Source organism: Nycticebus coucang, chromosome 3, assembly GCF_027406575.1.
Source record: "Nycticebus coucang isolate mNycCou1 chromosome 3, mNycCou1.pri, whole genome shotgun sequence".
NCBI lineage: Eukaryota > Metazoa > Chordata > Mammalia > Primates > Lorisidae > Nycticebus > Nycticebus coucang.
The window spans coordinates 154,211,284-154,231,038 of NC_069782.1; the positions used below are offsets into that span (position 1 = coordinate 154,211,284).

At 41.8% G+C, this 19,755-nt stretch overlaps 1 protein-coding gene across 1 annotated transcript in view; it reads left to right on the forward strand.

The window, feature by feature from the left end:
• The window catches only part of FANK1 (fibronectin type III and ankyrin repeat domains 1), an 86,396-nt gene that overhangs the window by 34,186 nt on the left and 32,455 nt on the right, over positions 1-19,755 (forward strand). The window contains 1 exon segment of the mRNA XM_053584573.1: positions 17,538-17,715. Within this exon segment, the coding sequence (XP_053440548.1) occupies positions 17,538-17,715 (178 nt within the window).

Consider the following 19,755-nt stretch of genomic DNA (forward strand, 5'->3'; position numbering starts at 1 on the left):
CTGCCAACTGAAGTCCATTCAGATTCCCTTAGCTTTTTCCTGATGGCCATTTTCTATTTCTCGATCCCTCTAGAATGCCGCATTCCACTTAGTTGTCACGTCTCCGTAAGTTCTTCTTAGCTGTGACAGTCCCTCAGACTCATCTTGTTTTTGATAACCTTGACAATTTTAAGAAGTGCTGCTCAGGTATTTTGTAAGTGCCTCTCAATCAGAATTTTTCCGTTTTTCATGGATTGATTTGACACGTTTTTGGGAGGAAGAGCACAGAGGCTGTGGACTATGCACGTGACTTACCACTGTTGCTGTGGTTTTTTTCAGGTTTTTTCCACGGTGCAGTTACAGTCTGCCCCCTCCCTTTCTGTACCGCACTCTTTGGAAGGAAGTCTCCACATACGGTCCCCAAGGAGCAGGGAGTCCGCGGCAGCGTGTAGATAGCCTACATACGTTATCTGGAATTCTCCCGCATGAATTTGTCTCTTCTCCCACGTTCATTTACTCATATCAGTATGGACTCATGAATCTTTTATACCTCCAGTTATAATCCAATACTACTTATTTGTTCACATGTTCCAGTTTTTTTGGTTTCTCCCTTGTCCCTTTGTCATCCCCCATCACAGCAGGCATGGGCATATTTTTCTTAAGCATTAATTTGCTTTTCAGCACTAGGCAATGCTCCAGGCTCATTTTGTATTATTTCCCATCCCAGTTTGGAGTCAGCTCTTTCTCAAGGAGTGCTGGCTTCTTTAATTGAAGAATGGTTAGAAATCAAGACCCGGATGCTAGGTACAGTCATTGAGACTGCGATGACATTGCGTTTAAGCCCTCTGAGCTGACAACACATGGAAATATACGTGTGTCCGCTAACCTATGTGTGTACACATACCTGTCACTATCTGCATATGTAAGTTGAATTAAATGTGATTTCACACTGATGTCTGCAGCTGTAATTCCTTACTACATGGATCAGCTGGTCTCCTTGCCTTGCTTATGTGTAAACTCCCACCCCATTAGTGAGAAAGCTGGCTCCCACCATCCGACATTGATTTATTTAATGGTTCGGTTCCAATATACATACACAGCAGTTTCTGAATTGTCAATCTGTTCCTCTGTGGGAAACGTTATCAATTAGAACACGGTGCTTAAGTCCAGGTTCTTTTGCTTTTCGTTTTAGGGACTGTCCTTATTTCCAAAGTTACTTAGCGCAAAACCCTTTCTCCCCACTCCTTAAATGAAGAGGTTTTATATATTAGTAATACAGCTAGATTGTTTTGGCATAGTCTGCATTCCATCTGAGGATCCCCCGGTTTTCTAAATGATTCCTTAGACTTTGCCACATTAAACAACATTCTTTGTGCTGTAAAGTTTTGTGGGTTTTCACAAACACAATGTCAGGTATCTGCCATCATAACGAATAGTTTTACTGCCCTAATAAAATCTCCCATGTTTCATATATTCAGCTGTTCTTTCCTCCCCAGAATCCCTTAGGTAACCACTGATCTTTTTACTGTTTCCACAGTCTTACCCTTTCTATTAAGTTACGTAGTTGGGATTATACAGATGTCCCTTTTCCAGGCCAGCTTCTTTCAATATGCATTTGTTTCCTCTATGACTTTTCATGGCTGAAGAGCTCTTTTCTTTTTGATCACTGAATAACAGCTATCCCATCGTAGGAATATAGGAATATACACAATTCCTCCACTCGTCAGTATATGAATGGGACCTATTGTTTCTGGCTTTGGGCAATTATAAACAAAGGTATTATAAACATTCATGTACAAGTTTTAAATCATCTGTGCAATTACCTAGGTACACAACTGCTGGATCTATGGTAAGGCTATGGTTAATGTAAGAACCTCCCAGACTGTGTTCCAAAGTAGCTGCACCATTCTGCAGTCCCACTGGCCATGAATGAGAGTTCCTGTTGCTCGACATCCTTGCTGGCATTCGGCATCATCAGGCTTTTGAATTTCAGCTGTTCTAATGCGTGTATAGTAGTGTCATGTTGTTTTAATCCGCGGCTCCCTAATGATGTATTATGTTGAGAATCTTTCCAAATGTTTATTTACCGTTTCTATATTTTCTTTGACGAGGTGTCTATTCGGATCTTAATTTCTTTTTTTTTTTTTTGGCCGGGGCTGGGTTTGAACCCGCCACCTCCGGCATATGGGACCGGTGCCCTACTCCTTGAGCCACAGGCGCCGCCCCAGATCTTAATTTCTTAATTGAGTTCTTTTCTTATTGAGTTTTAAGGACCCTTTGTACATCTTTGTACATAAGTCTCTCATCGAATATGTTTTGCAAATACTTGCAAATTGCCTTCATCTTTTCTTATTGATAAGTGTGTTTATTTAGTTCTTGTCCCTGGAGGGAATTTCCATGGAGTAGGAAGTTCTAGGCTGGCAGTTACTTTTCTCTCTGACGTTATTTCTATGCTATTTTCTGGTTTCCATCGTCGTCACTGAGAAGTCTACTGTCATTCTGACGTTCCTTTGTAGGTGATACTGTTTTCTCTCCAGTTGCTTTTGGAATCATGTCTTTGCCTTTAACGTTCTGTTGTTTCATTTTTATGCCCAGGCATGTTCTCCTTTTCATTTATCCTGGTCGGGATGTATTTTACTTCCTGGAGTTGTGAATTCTTATTCACAGTTTTAATTAGATATGATGCATTTTCCTTAATTACTGCCTCTCTTCTCTTCCTTTTATTTTTCCTTCCTTGCTCTCCGTTTAAATATTTGCTAGATTTTCTTAATTCTGTTTTCCATTCTGTTTTTCTTCTGTGTTATAGTTTCAATTTTTGTTTCATTCTGGGTAATTTCAGTAAATTCTTCAGATATATAATTATCTGTTCATCCTTGCCTAATTTGCCATTAATCCACCCACTTAGTTATTTTATTTCAACAAGTATTTTTTCATTTCAGAATTTCTATTTGGTTTTTTTCCCTCCTATTTCTGGTAATTCTTAGGCATTTTTTGTATATTCAATTTGCGATTGACTCTCCTATTTCTTTAAACCTTTGTATGTAGCTCATGAATATTCTAAATCTGACAATTCTAACCTCTCCCCTTCTTGCAGGGTCTCCGTCTCCGACTCTGCATGGGTGCTGCTTCTTTTGTGTTTGCTGATCTAACTATGTGGCCAGCTTGGTGAATCTCTCCTCAGAGGGCATTTGCTGCTGCCTGTGGCGGTAGTCAAGGCATTACTGGAACCGTGGCCTTTTGGGGTCCCCGGAGACTCGGTAGCAGGTTCAGCTTCTACTCGCTGCTTTCCAAGTTCAGTTGTCCCCCCAACACGGTTGCTCCATTCCTCAGCCTTTATGGTGCCCTCATCTGTCCTGCTGTGCTCAGATCCGGCCAGCTCTGGCTCTGCACTGCTCCTCAGTCTGCTCCTTTGGTTGGGGTTCTCTGTCTCTGGACAGTCCATCACTCCTGTCTTCTGCACGTTTGGAACATTGAGACGCCGGTTTCTGTTTTCTCTGGTTCTTAATGACCCAAGCCCTGCTCATATTTTATTTTTTTTTGTTTGGAGGGGAGAAAGGGTGGGCTTTCCCTGGATGGTTCTTCTACTTCCAATGAGAATAGCAATGTCTCAAAGGGTGTGGCCCTGCCCACGCCTAACTGTCATATAGGAGAGAGTCTGATAGTGTTGGATGACCGACTTTGATCCCTTTTCATGACCCTAGCTCTGCTCCGTCACATTTTTACCTGGATTTCTGCATTTGCCTCCTACTGATCGAGCTCTCTACGGCTGCCCTTGCCCCACTCCAGTCTATTTTCCCTATGGTAAGCAGAAGGATCTTGTCAAAACCTAAATCAGGTCATGTCACTCCTCTGCTCAAAGCTCTTCAATTGCTTTCCACAATGTTTTTGAGCTTTATCTAGGCTGTCGTGTGTATCAATAGTTCGTTTTTATTGTTGAATAGTGTTTCTTTGTATAGATATAACATTATTCATCCATTTATTTGCTGCTGGGCATTTGGGATGTTTTCAGGTTTTGGTGATTATGAATAAAGCTACTCTGAACATTCACGTACAAGCCTTTGTGTGACATGTTTCATTCGTTTCAGGTAAATACTTAGGAGTAGAATTGCTGTTTTATTGAACAGATCTATATTTAACTTCATTAGAAACTACTCATTATCCAAAGAGAAATTTTAGATTTCCTCCCACAGTGTATGAGCATTCTTGCTCTGCACCCAACGTTTGTAGTTTCAGCCTTTTGAAATTTTAGGCATCCAGGTATCCCATTGTTATTTTACTAGCAACTTCCCATTGACTAGCAAACTCAATATGTATATATCCTTATTGGCCATCTGTCAATCTTTCATGAAATATGGTTGCAAATTTTCTGCCTGTTCTTAAATGTTTTTAAACATGTGTCTTCCTGTTGTTGAGCTATAAGCATTTGGAATGTATGCCAGACACAAGTTTTTTGTTAGACATATGTATGTATCATCAATATTTTCCCCTACTTTGTAGATTGTCTTTTTATTTTCTTAGTGGTGATTTTCACAGCGCAAAAGTTTTTAATTTATTGAAACTCAATTTATCAAATTATTCCCTTTTATGGTTAATGTCTTTTGTAGACTGTATAAGAAGTCTTCATGTTGTCTGTGACTGCGAAGATTGTCTACTAACATTTATTTTGCTCTAAGTAAACATTTGTTGAATGAATAAATGTATGCTTTTATAATTATAATTATTATTATAATTATTTTTGCTGTATTTTTTGGCCGGGGCTGGGTTTGAATCTGCTACCTCTGGCATATGGGGCCAGCACCCTACTCCTTTGAGCCACAGGCACCACCCAAGTTTCCAGTATCTCAATATGTATTTTTATTTCCTTTTTTGCAACAATATAGTATATTTTTTAGAACTCTTCTGATTGTGTGGGGTTTAGCAAATTTCTTGTTAATTGAGATTATGTGTAAATGCCTTACATGAGCTGGTTTTCATTTGTAGGGGTATTTGTAATTTGATTTTTAATTTTTATTTATTTTTTATTTTTTTTAGAGACAGAGTCTTACTTTATCACCCTCGGTAGAGTACTGTGGCATCACAGCTCACAGCAACCTCCAACTCCTGGGCTTAGGTGATTCTGTTGCTTCAGCCTCCCGAGCAGCTGGGACTACAGGTACCCGCCACAAAACCCGGCTATTTTTTGTTGCAGTTTGGCCGGGGCCGGGTTCAAACCCACCACCCTGGGTATGTGGGGCCAGCACTCTACCCACTGAACCACAGGCGCCGCCTGTAATTTGAGTTCATAAAAGGGTATATATTCACGTATAATAGTAAAAAATGAAAAAATATTGGTGGTTTAGAGATGCTTTCAAGTAGAAGTCTCAGACATGCTTGGGCAATGTAAGGGAAGAGTGGAAGAGTGAGCTGAGGGGGAGAAAAGTGAGAGGTTGAGGAACGAGGTGAGAAAGGGCAGAAAAGAGAAGATTACACAGATTTGTTTTCAGGCTGAGATCAAAGCTCTCTGATTGTAACTAGAGCAGAGAGAGAGAAGTAAATCTATTTTCAAACAGTTTTTTTGTATAGGAGGAGAGTTTGGGGAAGGACAGCAATGATATAGTAGCTGCCTTTGAATTTTGTTCACTGAACAGGTTTAGTTACTGTTTGCAATGAAGATCTGTACGTGAATCCTGGTGATTAAGAAGTGCTTGGACTTAATAAAAAAAAAAAAAGATGTGCTTGGAGCCAAGAAATGGATGAAGAAGAAGAAGAAAAAAAAAAAACCATAGTAGAGGCAGGAGATTTCTTAGAGAAGACATTATTCTGATAAATGCAAAGAACCATGACCATTACTTATAATTAATATCCCATTTATGACCCTGATTCTTTTTATTCTGGCTGTGAAAGTAAAATTTATTTTTCTGCATATACCCTGGTAACCTATTTAGAATGAGGATGTTTGGAGAGACTTAAGATATGAAATTTGTCTTTATGTGGTAAGTTCATGCAATCTTTCTGTTTATTCTTTTGATTATAAACCATTGTAGAAAGCTGTTGAAGTAGGGATGTGATTGTAGATTATAAAGTCAACTCACTTGGAAGAGCCACAGCATATGGCAAATGTTACAGACTGATGTGTAAACAGAAAATTGTAATCTTTCCATTAACAAATTACAGCCCTTAAAGATTCTTATTTATCAGTATGTTGATGAGGAGGGTTGGCTTTTTCTCTAGAGAGCTTCATATTTGTTGGATTGCTTTATGACTATCAAACTGATTAGATTTATCTATTGGTTTAGATTTGCATCAGGCAAGTTTTCAAAGCATGTCGCCATCAACTTAAGTGGAAGAATGAATCCTTCCTTTTCTTGCTATGACATTCCTCATGGCCTTTTCTGGGCTGCGTCTTTGAGGAGGGAGCCCAACTGTCTCCGCATCTCATTCTTTTTCCTTTGAGCAACGATTTCAATTGTTAATAACTTTTGGGGGTGGGGGTGGGGAGAGCGTCTCTGTTTCATGTTTGTATCTCCTGTAAGGCTGTAGACTCAGTGAGGCCTGAACTGTCTTATCCTTCTGTTCTCAGTATTAAGCAGAGGGCCTACCACATAGTAACATTCAAAAAGGTACTGAGACAAAGAACAGGATAATTGAACAAAAAAGGGTATTGGCAAGAAGGGGACAGAGAAGGCAAACAGCAGTCGAGGGGCATTTAAGCTCATGGTCTCTGATGTGGGCAAAATCACTCTTTAGTAAAGCATTATAACTAAAACATGGTAGGCTTTCAAAGGTTTTGGTGTCAGTAGGCATCATTCTGTTTTCTTTGTGTGACTAAGAGAGGTTCCTAGCGATAGAATTGATTTCTGTTACTAGCGAAAGAGTTTTTACACGGCTCCACGGAAGGCAACGTGATCAACCTCAGTCAAAGGACAAAGTGTCACATCCTATGAGATGACTCCAGAACTAGAAGATGGGAACTCAGATGACAGGAGTGTGGGAAACCTCTCATTGCCTGGCGTTATCTGCTGTTGATTTCTTTCACACCTCCTGGTAAATGATATCCAGTCTGAGTGTTGATAAGCACTGACAACTCTAAAACAAAATTATACGTTGTGTGTCGGGACATTTGTTGTCTGTCATGGTGAAATTAAGTGCAACGGACTTGAAGGTATTATAAAACAGAATATCATAGATATTTGAATAGATCACCTCAAATCAAATTCTTGCTGATTGTGGCGGGGGTAAAAGTAAGTGAGGCTCGGGTCGTTTCCCTCGAGGAGCCGGGTCTCTGCACTTGGCCCTCCACGTCTGTGGGCTCTGCTCAGAGCATTCGACCATCTGCAGATCGAAAATATTCAGGAAAAAGAAATCAATGAAAATTGACAATACAACAATAAAAACACAGTATAACAATTACATAGCTCTTGCAGTGCACTAGGAATTATAAGTAACGTAGAGATGATTTTGACTAATGGAGTATGTGGGAGAATGTGTGTGGGTTACAGGCAAATACTGCACCACTGTCCAGCAGGGATTCGAGCACCCTCGGGTCTGGTTATCCACAGGGTCCTGGCATCACCAAGCTTTCATTGGTGATTACGACGAGGAACAAATGTAGTTGGTCTGTAAGTGTCATTGGTATGTAGAAAATATTAAAGATAGATGATAGCATGGGTAGAGATGCATCATTGGTATATAGAAAATATTAAAGCTAGATAGCATGGGTAGAGATGCATGCAGTACATACACAGGGACTTCTGAATTTGAAACGACGTCTCAGCTGGATACTCATTTACTTCAGAGATGAGGAAGATGAGAATACGTAGAAAAACACCCAAACGTGCAGGACCTTGTTGTTTTGTTAAATAGCTCAGGGATATAAAATAATAAAGATTCCCACGCCCCCGCCCAGCCTGAGAAACAAAACGTTGCCAAGAGAATTATTTTTCCGCCTTTCCATTCCTTTCCCTATTTCCTTCCCCGATACATTATTAAAAACCAAACTTTATATAGATTGTATCATTCTCTACCTACCATTTTATAACTTCTTTCGTGATTCCTATAGCTAATGGACCCAATTAACTACCGCTATGGAGTTTTCTCATGTCTGATTATTCACAATTTGTCTCATTTTAGGCTTTTCAGTCTTTTCCTAAATGTGAAGTTACTATGCCTATTCTTGCTCAGGTGAGGAACCGGAAGTAGGAGTGGAATCCCTGGATGTCAGAGAATGCCCATCCTGAGTTAGCCTTGCCGTGCCGTTCTCCAAAGAGAAGGGATTTTGAAGCGCTTACTAGCAAAGTGCAGCTTCGGGGCAGTTTGCATTTTACGTTATTTTCTTTTAAAGGAGAAGGCATGCTTGGGGATAAAACTACAAGAAAAACTTTTTTTTTTTTATGTTTGGATTTATTTTTATTATTTATTTTATTTATTTTTGAGACACAGACTCAAGCTGTCACCCTGGATAGAGTGCTGTGGCGTCACAGCTCACAGCAACCTCTAACTCTCGGGCTTAAGCGATTCTCTTGCCTCAGCCTCCCAAGTAGCAAGAAAAACTTTTAAGTATATTAACGTGTTTTTGATAGATGGTGTACTCTTTGCTTGCAGGGCCTGCTAGACTTGTCCCTGATCCTGCAGACCTCACTTAAGGGTGCCTTCCCCCACATTACAAAGTCTGTAAGTTACTCACCTGCATTCTGAACAACGGCCTCCCTGCAGGCCCCTGCACACCTCTGCCTCCTGTTCCTCGTTGCCTGCCCCTGGTTTGTATTTGTTTGGGGTGAGGTCTTCCCTGCTCCTTGCTGGGCTCTCTCCCCAGGCCATAGTGGTTACACCTTTGCCCTCAGGACACAGAGAACGTGTCCTGTACGTGTGTTGAATGAGTGGGTGTGAGACTTGTTCCTTGGAAATGAATATGGTGCAGGATCCCAGCTTGACACCGCAGTGGTCAGGAAATTGAGCAAGAGTGTATTGAAATGCCTCTGGCTACGGAGAGGCCACAGTGACTTGTTCTTGGTTTATTTTTGTCAGACTCGTGGCTGCCATATCCGTGCAAGCTCAGTAAGGAAGAATCCAGGGGGATAGTTTGTCTCAGCCAAGTCTTTTTTTCCATTAAGAATAAGTAAATATGCCCAATTACATTTTTTATTCAATGCTATAACAGCAATAAAATTGACCAAAACAATCACCATAATGCCATCATGCTGCTACTTCTTTCTTTTTTTCTAAATTCTTTTCTGTTTTTTCTATTTGCATCCTTACATTTTATATCATTATAATTAGTGTCAGTGCAAGATCATATTCTTCCCTTACCATATCAAACGTGCTTATGTTACTGTGCTTGTAGTAGTGAAATATTGTTGCATTTAAATAGTGCATCAAAACATGTATAACGAATTCCATCTTCTTAGACATTTATATTGTTTGCACGTGTATTTGCCATCAGTGGTGTCGAAGTGATTCTCTTTGCTTTTGGTTACTGTCTGTATGTGTGTGTGTATTGAACATAGGTAGGTAGCTGGTAGCTCATGGAGAGGGTGAGGGCCGAGCTCTCGAGTCCTGTGTCCTGGGTTCCGATCCTGGCCGTGCTGCTTCCTGCATGACCTCCCTGGCAAATTATGTGACCCCTGGGTGTCTACAATCTCATCTGTAGAATGGGAGAAAATGCTAGCACTTCAAGGTTAAGTAATACCTGTAAAGAGCTTAGAACACCATCTGATACAAAGTGAAATTTCATTAAAATTTAGCTGTTAAATAATCCACGTTTGGGGAGGGCTAGAAGTGGGGACAGAAGAATCCAGGAAAGACCGCTGGCTGTGGTTATGCTGGTAACCGATGAAGCTGGCCGCGGGGATTCGCCTGCTACTCACTCTACTTTGTGTGATGGAAATTGTTTTAAAAATGAAAACTTTTTTTAAGCTTTTGCATTTATTTTTTGGTTTATGAATTTTTTTCTTTGGATATCCATCTAGGAGTAGGATCACCAGGTGGGATATCTTATACTCTTTGTTGAATGTGGCCAATTGTTTTAGCAGGGAATTGTGCCGGGTGCGGAGTGAGCCACAGTCTGTGAGGAGATCAGTTTTACCAAGCCTAAATTCCACTTTTATAAATAGAATGGTGCCTCTCAGTTATCCTAATTTCCCTTTTTTTTTGATGTAGTCTAACATCTTTGAATATTTTATTAATTTGTTTACTGCTTGCTGCCATTTAAACATTTTAGGCTGTCTAGTCTTTTCATTTATTAGGTTTTACAGCACCCTATTTTATAAAAGCAGTATCATAGCAAGGAATTACACTTAGGTCAGCTGCGAGGAGAAATGGTCATCACTGTGTGGTTATTTTGATACTTGACTTAAAAGTCCTTCATTCGGTATTCATGGGAAACATTTGTGATACTTGAAAAATCCCAAATGTAGGAATGATTATAATCTCCACAACACAGGGATTTGAAATATGTTTTTAATTAGTGGTGGCTATAAATGCTTGTGGAAGCCATGACGAGCCTCTCTGAGGCCACAGCCACTTCTTCACTCCGCAGTACCCCCGGCATGCTGTCCTCATCCCGGGCCCTCTGCTGCTGGAAGCCGGGCTGCAGATGTTCCTGTCACTGAGATTGGACCTCAGTAAATTTTCGAGTGTTTGGTGAAGAGCAGGGAAGCCGCAGCTGTGCTGTGCGGTGTGCCTCGCTGACGGATGAGTGTACTCACACGCGCTGCGCAGGGAAGCCACAGCTCTGCTGTGCGGTGTGCCTCGCTAAAGGATGAGGAATTAGCAATTGTGGTTAGAATCACGAAAAGCAGAAAATGATGATTACCACTTCCCTCTGTAGCTTTTGAAATACGGTCAAGTGTTTATCATAGGAATGCCGAATGATCTGATTTTGTCTTTTTACTATTTTGTTTTTTGAGTCTCCTCTTTTGAGGCAGGCACATTTCTGTTGTTTTTATTATAGGATTACAATTCTTTTTAAAAACGGTTATAAAATACTATAAGGCCTAATATTATACAGTGGTATACTTGAACATTATAGTTTTCCATGTTTAACCCTATAATTTGTCAGTAGTAGGTTTTAAATATGATTCGATCTACTGGAGAGCCGTGTTTCACGCCATCTTCTGATTAACCGTAGAGAGTGAACGGTGACAGTGTATGAAGCCCTTCATTATTTTATATTCATATTATTTATGCCTTGACAAATTTCACCCTGGGCATAAAATTGTTTTATTTCTCAGATTTGTATGAGAACTTTTTTTTTTTTTTTTTTGAGACAGAATCTCAAGTTGTCATCCTGGGTAGAGTGCCATGGCATCATAGCTCACAGCAACCTCCAACTAGGGCTCAAGGGATCCTCTTGCCTCAGTTTTCCTATTTTTAGTAAAGAAAGGGTTCTCGCGTTTTTGCTCAGGCTGGTCTTGAACTCATGAGCTTAAGCAATCCACCCACCTCGGGCCTCCCATAGTGCTAGGATTACAGGTGTGAGCTACCACGTCCACCCTGCATGAGAACTTTTTTTTACAAAAAGCTTTTATGGCACATAACACATCCATAAATCCTCTTATAATCATCCTTTTGAGGAACTACTTGTGGGTTTTTTTGTTGTTGTTCTTCCTTTTTCATTATTTGGGAAACTTTCAAAATAAGAAAAATTTGCCATGATGGAAAGTTACTATCAATTTTTAAAAGGAACCATGCAAAATGGAATGTATGGTCTTGTTTTTCTTATAGTAATCTTTAGAAAACTTAAAATGAATTTTAAGCCTGAGTTTCTGATGTGGGACTATGGGATTGGTCATATTTGGACACTGGTCTTCAGGCTCAAACAAGCACCTTTTAAAAGATCTGATCTTGGGATTTTGTGATATGGGCTAATCTTACTGGGGTTAGATGGTATCTCAAGGTAGTTTTGATTTGCATTTCTCTGATGATTAAAGATGATGAGCATTTTTTCATATGTCTGTAGGCCGTGCACCTGTCTTCTTCAGAGAAGTTTCTTTTCAAGTCTCTTGCCCAGCCTGAGATGGGATCACTTGTTCTTTTCTTGCTTATATGTTTGAGTTCTCTGTGGATTCTGGTTATTAAACCTTTGTCAGAGACATAACCTGCAAATATCTTCTCCCATTCTGAGGGCTGTTTTCTTTTTTTTTTTGGCCGGGGCTGGGTTTGAACCCACCACCTCTGGCATATGGGACTGGCGCCCTACTCCTTGAGCCACAGGTACCGCCCCTGAGGGCTGTTTTTTTGCTTTACTTACTGTGTTCTTGGCTGTGCAGAAGCTTTTTAGTTTAATCAGGTCCCAGTAGTGTATTTTTGAAGCTGCTTCAATTGCCCGGGGGGTCCTCCTCATAAAATACTCACCCAGACCAACCAGAGATGTTGGCGTGGATGTGGAGAAAAGGGAACACTTCTACACTGCTGATGGGAATGCAAATGAATACATTCCTTTTGGAAAGATGTTTGGAGAACACTTAGAGATCTAAAAATAGATCTGCCATTCAATCCTATAATTCCTCTACTAGGTATATACCCAGAAGACCAAAAATCACGTTATAACAAAAATATTTGTATCAGAATGTTTATTGCAGCCCAATTCACAATTGCTAAGTCATGGAAAAAGCCCAGGTGCCCATCGATCCATGAATGGATCAATAAATTGTGGTATATGTACACCATGGAATATTATGCAGCTTTAAAGAAAGATGGAGACTTTACCTCTTTCATGTTTACATGGACGGACCTGGAACATATTCTTCTTAGTAAAGTATCTCAAGAATGGAAGAAAAGCTATCCAATGTACTCAGCCCTACTATGAAACTAATTTATGGCTTTCATAGGAAAGCTATAACCCAGTTATAACCTAAGAATATGGAGTTGAGGGAGAGGGACGGGAGGGAGTGGGGAGGTTCGGCAGAGGGAGGGTGATTGGTGGGATTACACCTGCGGTGCATCTTACAAGGGTACATGTGAAACTTAGTGAATGCAGAATATGATTGTCTTAACAGAATAACTAAGAAAATGCCAGGAAGGCTATGTTAACCAGTGTGATGAAAATGTGTTGAACTGTTTATGAATCCAGGGTATGGTGCCCCATGATCGCATTAATGTACACAGCTATGATCTAATACTAATAAAAAATAAATAAAAAAAAGATCTGATCTGACAACCAGAAAAAAAAAAGATATCTAAAACTTGTATAAAAAGTAGCATGCGGATTCTGTCTGTGGATGTGTATTTGTGGATGTGTTGGATATATTTTATAAAACTTATATAAAATTTATGAGAACAATTCCCCAAAGAGTATTTGTATGGGTAAAAGACAAATATAAATGTAGATATAAACATCCTGGTTAAATAAAATAGTAACAGAAAGTTAGCTTTTCTGTTTTTCAGAATGTTGATTTGGGTCACCTGGGAAAGAAATGTTGCTTGTTAAATCCCAGGGTACAGCAGCCAGGGCTGGGGCCACAGACACACTTACCTCTCCTGCACTTTCAGCTTCACTATATAATGGAGGGATAATATTTACAAATAGAGGGACTTGTGCGTATGTTGGTAGTAAGTTCTACATAGAGTACTTTCCTGACAGGACACGGGCTCTCTGCCCTGGGCACACACAAGGATCTTTGCAGATCCGCCCTGAGCTGTCTGAACGCTGCTTGTTTTACCCGTGTTGCACGGCCTTTCCCTTACTCATTAATGCGGCCCCTTTCCCCTCTGCACTTGACACTGAGCCCAAGGAAGCACCTGCCTGGCTTCCTCCCCCTGCCAACTGTGTCTGAAGGGGACACCAACCACACCTCTCTGCTTTCTTGGCTGTCTCTGGTGGCTGCTGAGGACTCTGTAGCTGTCCCCCTCTTCACGTTGGGGGTGGCGCTGTGGGCAGTGCCTCCACATCCTCGGCTCACACGTCGCATCCCTGCACTTCATTCAAACACTGTCTCCGATGTTGGGTCTGGTTTTCTTGAACACTTCAACATTTTCTTGGAGTTCAAGCTGGTTCATAGGTTAAACCTGATTTAAACTGAATAGTCTGTGGAAACTTGGAGAACAAACTGATAAACAGTAGATTTTTCACGGCAAGCCTATGTTTCATACACCTGCTCACAAGAGGCAGTGTGGTACAGGGCTAAAAGTTAGTGGCTCCCAAGCCAGACCATCTGCATTGTAATCCTCGTTGTGGCAGTGACTTCTGTGTGACCTTGGACAAGTGACTTAACCTCCTGGGCCTCAGATGGTTTGTCGTGGAGTTAACACAAATCCTCACACCTGCAGAGGTGGTGACGATTATATGGAGGGACACATGTGAAGTGCTACTGTCCTTCTCTCCATAGCTGGGCCTGTGACTTGCCATTTCTGTCGGCTCTCACCAGGCTCAGTGCTGCCCTAGGCCTCTGCTCCCCCACCACAGCGACGTCTGCACTGTGGCCGGTGCCCTAAAACTAACACCCTAACATATGTACCTTAGCAGGTTGTGAGAAAATATGCCAGACTTATTATCAAAGACAAAGCATAAACTTACATAGGTTTGACATTGTAAGCACTGAAACCCACCTGTCGAGTTACTCTAGGTTGGCTGAGAAAGCAAAACACTTTTGGTCTCATTCAGCATTTGCTCTTTGGTGACCTCAAATCAGCTCTTGCCTGAAGAGGACATTCATTCATATCCTCACCATCCAGGTCCCATCCGCCATTCCTAGCTTTCTGCAAAAAGTGCAAAAAAATTTGCATCAAAGTGAAGACAATGTAGGCCATCAGGGATGGTCCGTGTACTCACCGTCTGCGTTTCTGGGGTTGGGGAGCAAAGCATTGTGTGGTTGTGTGGCTCAGTAGCAGCTGATCGTCTGCTCTGGTGTGTGTGGACTCACGCTGATCGCTGTGGAGAGGACATTGTGCTGTTGTGCTTGGGTCACTCCACAAAAACAATTAAGTAATACTTTCCAAACACTACACCTTTCCTGCTCTGCACCAGATCTGGCTGCTGGACGTGAGCCTGTGACGACTCTGGTGGCTGTGGGTCCTGTGGCCATCACCAGACTGGCTGATGGAGGTCTTCTGTTGTTGTTTGCCTGGGTCGATGACTAATAAAGAGCAAGGCACAAGGACACTTGCACATCTGGGAACATTACCTTTCTACTCCTCATATAAATTCATAATGAGCCATTGTCTGTCCCTTGTGCAATTTGACATTAATTTAGGATTTCTTGCCCATTCCAACTTCTAGTGGATTCTAGGCCAGCTGTCTTTGAAATCAAAATAATCATCAGCTTCTATTTATTTGGTGGTGGTGGTGGTGGTGGGGATCCCTAATAGCCTACCAGTCCTGGTCTTTGGTTTTAGAGGGCTCTGGGAAAAAAACGAGTTGCTTAACAGTGGTGTCATGACCCGAGACTGTGAGCACATGAGTCACCACTACATAGACTCAGCAGCCAGAACTGCTGGGATTAAACGAGATGACTCATGTTAAAAGGTCAGTGTCTAGCTCATTAGTTCCTTTCCCTGCATGTATCAATTAATATCTGAAACACTGGACTTGGTTTCTCTAAAATAAACAAGAGTGCCGTAAGAGTAATGCCTATCATTTACTTTTATGGTTATTTAAAAAAAAAATTTCCAACAAACCGAAAGTATTGTAAATGGCAATGTACTCAACAAACCACCTAGGTTTAAAACGTTAACATTGTGACATGCTGTGTCCTAAATTCTTTTCATAAAGGAATCAGAGCTGAGCACTACAGCAGTGAGGCCCTTTTCCTGCTCTCTTAACAAGTCTGTCTCTTCCTTTACGTCTTCAAAGTGGTGGGCGTTCTTCCTGTCTATTGCTGTATTCATCAATAAAAGACAGTGCTGTGGTGTTTGTTATAGGAGCTTACATACACGGTGTAATGACAGAGTCTATCCTTTTACAAACGTTCTTTTTCACACACTCATCTTGAGATTTATCTGCCTTGATGCATGTGGGACTAGTTCCTTTTGGCTGCCGTATAGGATTTCACTGTAGGAAAGAGGCCATTAGTTATGTAGATACTTCATCTATGTTCTTTAATCATCACAGAACACTTTGAAGTATTTTTGACTCAGTTGCAGAGCAGGTATTCAAATCCAGGTTTATCCAGTTTCATCATGCTTTCTGTACATATTCGGAAAATAAAGTTGGAGAAAATGAGCTCCTGGGCTGCCCCCTGGCATATCCCTGGGACCTCAGTGTAAAGGAAATTGCTGGTCTTATATATGCCCTGCTGGTCTGGGGCAGGCAGGACCAGAGCAGCCCCGTCTTCCTCAGTAGGGCTGCACTGCAGGAGGACCCCAGGGTCTGCAGAGGGCAGCTGGGCAGCTACTTGGGGTATTGGCTCTAGGGAAGTACAAGATCCTTTCTTTTTGAGTCACCAATACAGTAAATCGGTGATATGCTTGAGGGCTGAAAGTCACTGAGATACAGGGAGAGGTTGTAAAGAAGCATGAGACATGGACCCATCCTTTTAAACTTAAAAGGTAGCAGGGGACACAAAACTACCTTTAAGCAGAGTGAATGCACACTGAGCGACTCGGTGCTCACTGTACTGTTCCCCTTGTTATCTTCTAAAAAACGGGATAGTCTATGTTTTCCTCTGTACCTTGATTTCTCATCCAGCAATACCCACAGAGACCCTTTCAAAGCATCTGTTATAGAACTGACTTATTTCTTAAAGGCCATATAATATTCCTTGTTATGGATACATCATAATTTATTTGCCCATTCCTTTAAGAACAGCTCATCATTCTTTTTCTTTCTTTCCTTTTTTTTTTTGCTGTAAACTGCTAAAAACTGTAGTGATGTCCTCGTGCACGTCCTGGTGCTCTGATTTCTGCAGAGCGGTTACCAGAGGTGGATGGTGGGATAGAAGGGTACAGGCATTTGTAGTTTTAATAAATACTTCCATAGTGCTTGTTAAAAATGCTATAATTCATTTCTCCACAAACGACATATGAAAATATCTTCTCCCTACCCTGTTGCTTTCGATAGCTATGACATCTCCTCTTAAGTTTCCTGTGAATATAAGGAGATATGAACATCTTTTAGTCTTTTACGTTGGGTAATTGGTTTTGCTGTTTTGCACACTGCTTCTCTTCTGCCTGCTTTGTTAGCCTTTGGATTTTTTTTTAGTTTGTAACAGCTGTTTACATAGAAAGGATGTCAACTGTTTGTCATCTATGTGACAGAGATTTGGTCCAGATATACAATTTTCTCTCTGCTTTGTTTATCAGCCAGTTTGCTGAAGGACTGCAGCAGCAAACAGAGTTTCATCTGCAGCTCAAAGAACACCTTAATTAGTGTGACATGGTAGCCGAGCTTCTGGGGGCGTCCACGAGTGAAGTGGATGGGCATGGTGCAGCCTGCTTGTTAAAGGGTGCGGCGGCCCCCTGCATCAGCTCCATGTTGTGTCTCTTTATATTTTCGGTTCTTCAGGCTCCAGGGAAATGTCTGCATGCACAACGGGCAAAAACCAGTTTGATTGCTGAGCAGTTATAAACCACTCCATGGATCTCCCTTCCTTGTGGATATGGGGTCCTGAAATCCTGTGTCACTCTTTTCCTATTTTTTTTCTTAGAAATTCCACCATTATCAAAGCCTCATCCACCTGTCGTGGGCAAAGTGACTCATCATAGCATCGAGTTATACTGGGATCTGGACAAGAGAGCTAAACGGCAGGGGCCGCAGGAGCAGTGGTTCAGGTTCTCCATCGAAGAGGAAGACCCCAAGCTGCACACGTACGGTATCGTTTATACGTAGGTGCAACATTGACTTGCTTGCCACTCTGCTTTGATTTCCTAATTAGCTGCAAGGGTTCCTGTTGTCTCTGAAAAGCCACTGCTTATTCTGACATTAAAGGAAAGAATGAGTCGGCATCATCTGCATTTGTGCTCTGTTAGAAATTATAATTTTGGAAAATAAGCATTAGCAGTTACTTTGAAATTCAACCTCTCTATACCTTTGAGAGCCTCTCTGACTTCTGAAAAATTCTAATGGTATATTTTTAAAAGCCAAAATGTACACTCAGTGCCTGTAGCTTGATGGTTACGGCGCCAGCCACATACACAGAGGCTGGCAGGTCAGAGTCAGCCCTGGGCCAGCTAAACAACACTGACAAGTGCAGCAAAAAAATAGTCGGACGTTGTGGCGGGTGCCTGTAGTGCCAGCTACTTGGGAGGCTGAGGCAAGAGAATCGCTTAAGCCTAATAGTTTGAGGTTGATGTGAGCTGTGACACCACAGCACTCTACTGAGGGTGACATAGTGACACTCTTGTCTCAAAAAAAAAATAAATAAATAAGAAAAATAAATTAATTAAAAGAAAAAGCCAAAATGTAGAGACTGACTCAAGAGAGAGTTTGATGGAATTAGTTGAGGTTCCTATCATAGAGGGTTCATCGGTATGGGCTGGGGCCCCCCTTGGTGTACCCTGGCCAGCTACTCTGGTCTCCTGTCCTACCGTTGCCCCTTGCCAACTCTCTTACACCAGCCTGGTTCCCTCTCTCTCAGCCTCCACCAAGCCAAGCCAGTTCCCACAGCAGGGCCTTGCCTGGTCGCCTTTCCCTGAGTGTTTCCTTCTGTTTTTACATGGCGAATTCCTTCACCCCACGCAATCTCGGGCCAAACAGCCCGTCCTCAGATGGCTATCTGAGGTGCTGTCCTTCCACTAGGCGTCCTGTGTCTCAGCACCTTGTACCATGTGCCTCAGGGCCTTTAGCTCTGCTGGAATTAGCTAGCTCTGCTAGCTCGTTTTTTACCTTCCCACCGGTATTTATGCTCATTGAAAAACAGCCAGGATTTGGATAAAAAGGCAAGATGGCAGCCGAGTAACAGCTTCCTTGCATCTGGGCACCGTGAGTCTGGGGAGATAGGACTCCAGGCATCTCTGGCTGCTGGGATCTGCCTATCATCACCCTTGTGAGGATACAGGGAGTCAGCGAGAGACTTCTGGACCCCAAGAGGAGGACTAAAACAGTGGAAAAACGGCAAGTGGTCACGTGTGTTCAATCCGTCTAAAACCGCCGCAACTGTAAGTTCAGCAGCAGCGAGACTGCAAACCGGAAAGGCCTTACCTGTGAACTGTTTTGATGTCTTTGGACTTGGCATTCAGTTGAACTGTCTTGGGGAGAGCCTGAGCAGGAATGCAGAGAACTTTGGCCATTGTCTAGGGCCCCAGTCTGAGCCACTGAGCCAGACAGAGCTAATAGTGTTTGGCTGTGGGCCACAGGGAGCCATTGTGAGCGATCTGCCCTGGCAAGCTCCGCCCTCAGGGTCACAGAGCTAGAATCGGGTGGGAGCTGATAACCCAGTGACCGAGTAGCCTAAGGGTGGGGTCTGAGCTGGCTTACAGCCCTAACCCTCAGGGGCAGAGTGAGACCGTTTTTGGCACACTGGGTAAGTGGATAGCCACTTCAGCAGTGATTCCAGTGACAAGCACTTTCCTGGGAAAGCTTCTGCTCAGCAAGTTTACAAGTTCAAAGTGCCTTTTAAGTGGGCTGAAGAGAGATTTAGGGTGTCTATCTGCTGGGGTTTGAGAAATCAGCAGCCTCCAGTCATATCAGAACTGTGATTAACATCTCATACCCCAGAAGACCACGTGTTGCCCAGACAATATTCAACAACATATACACACTGCTTTGTTTTTGGTTGTGTTTTGTTTTTTCTGTTTTCTTTCTTTCTTTTTTTTTTTTTTTTTGGTTTGGTTGTTTTTTTGTTTATTTTGATGTTGTTGATGTTGTTTTGTTTTTTAATTTCAACCTTTTGCATACATATCTTTTTTCTTTCTCAATTTTTCTAG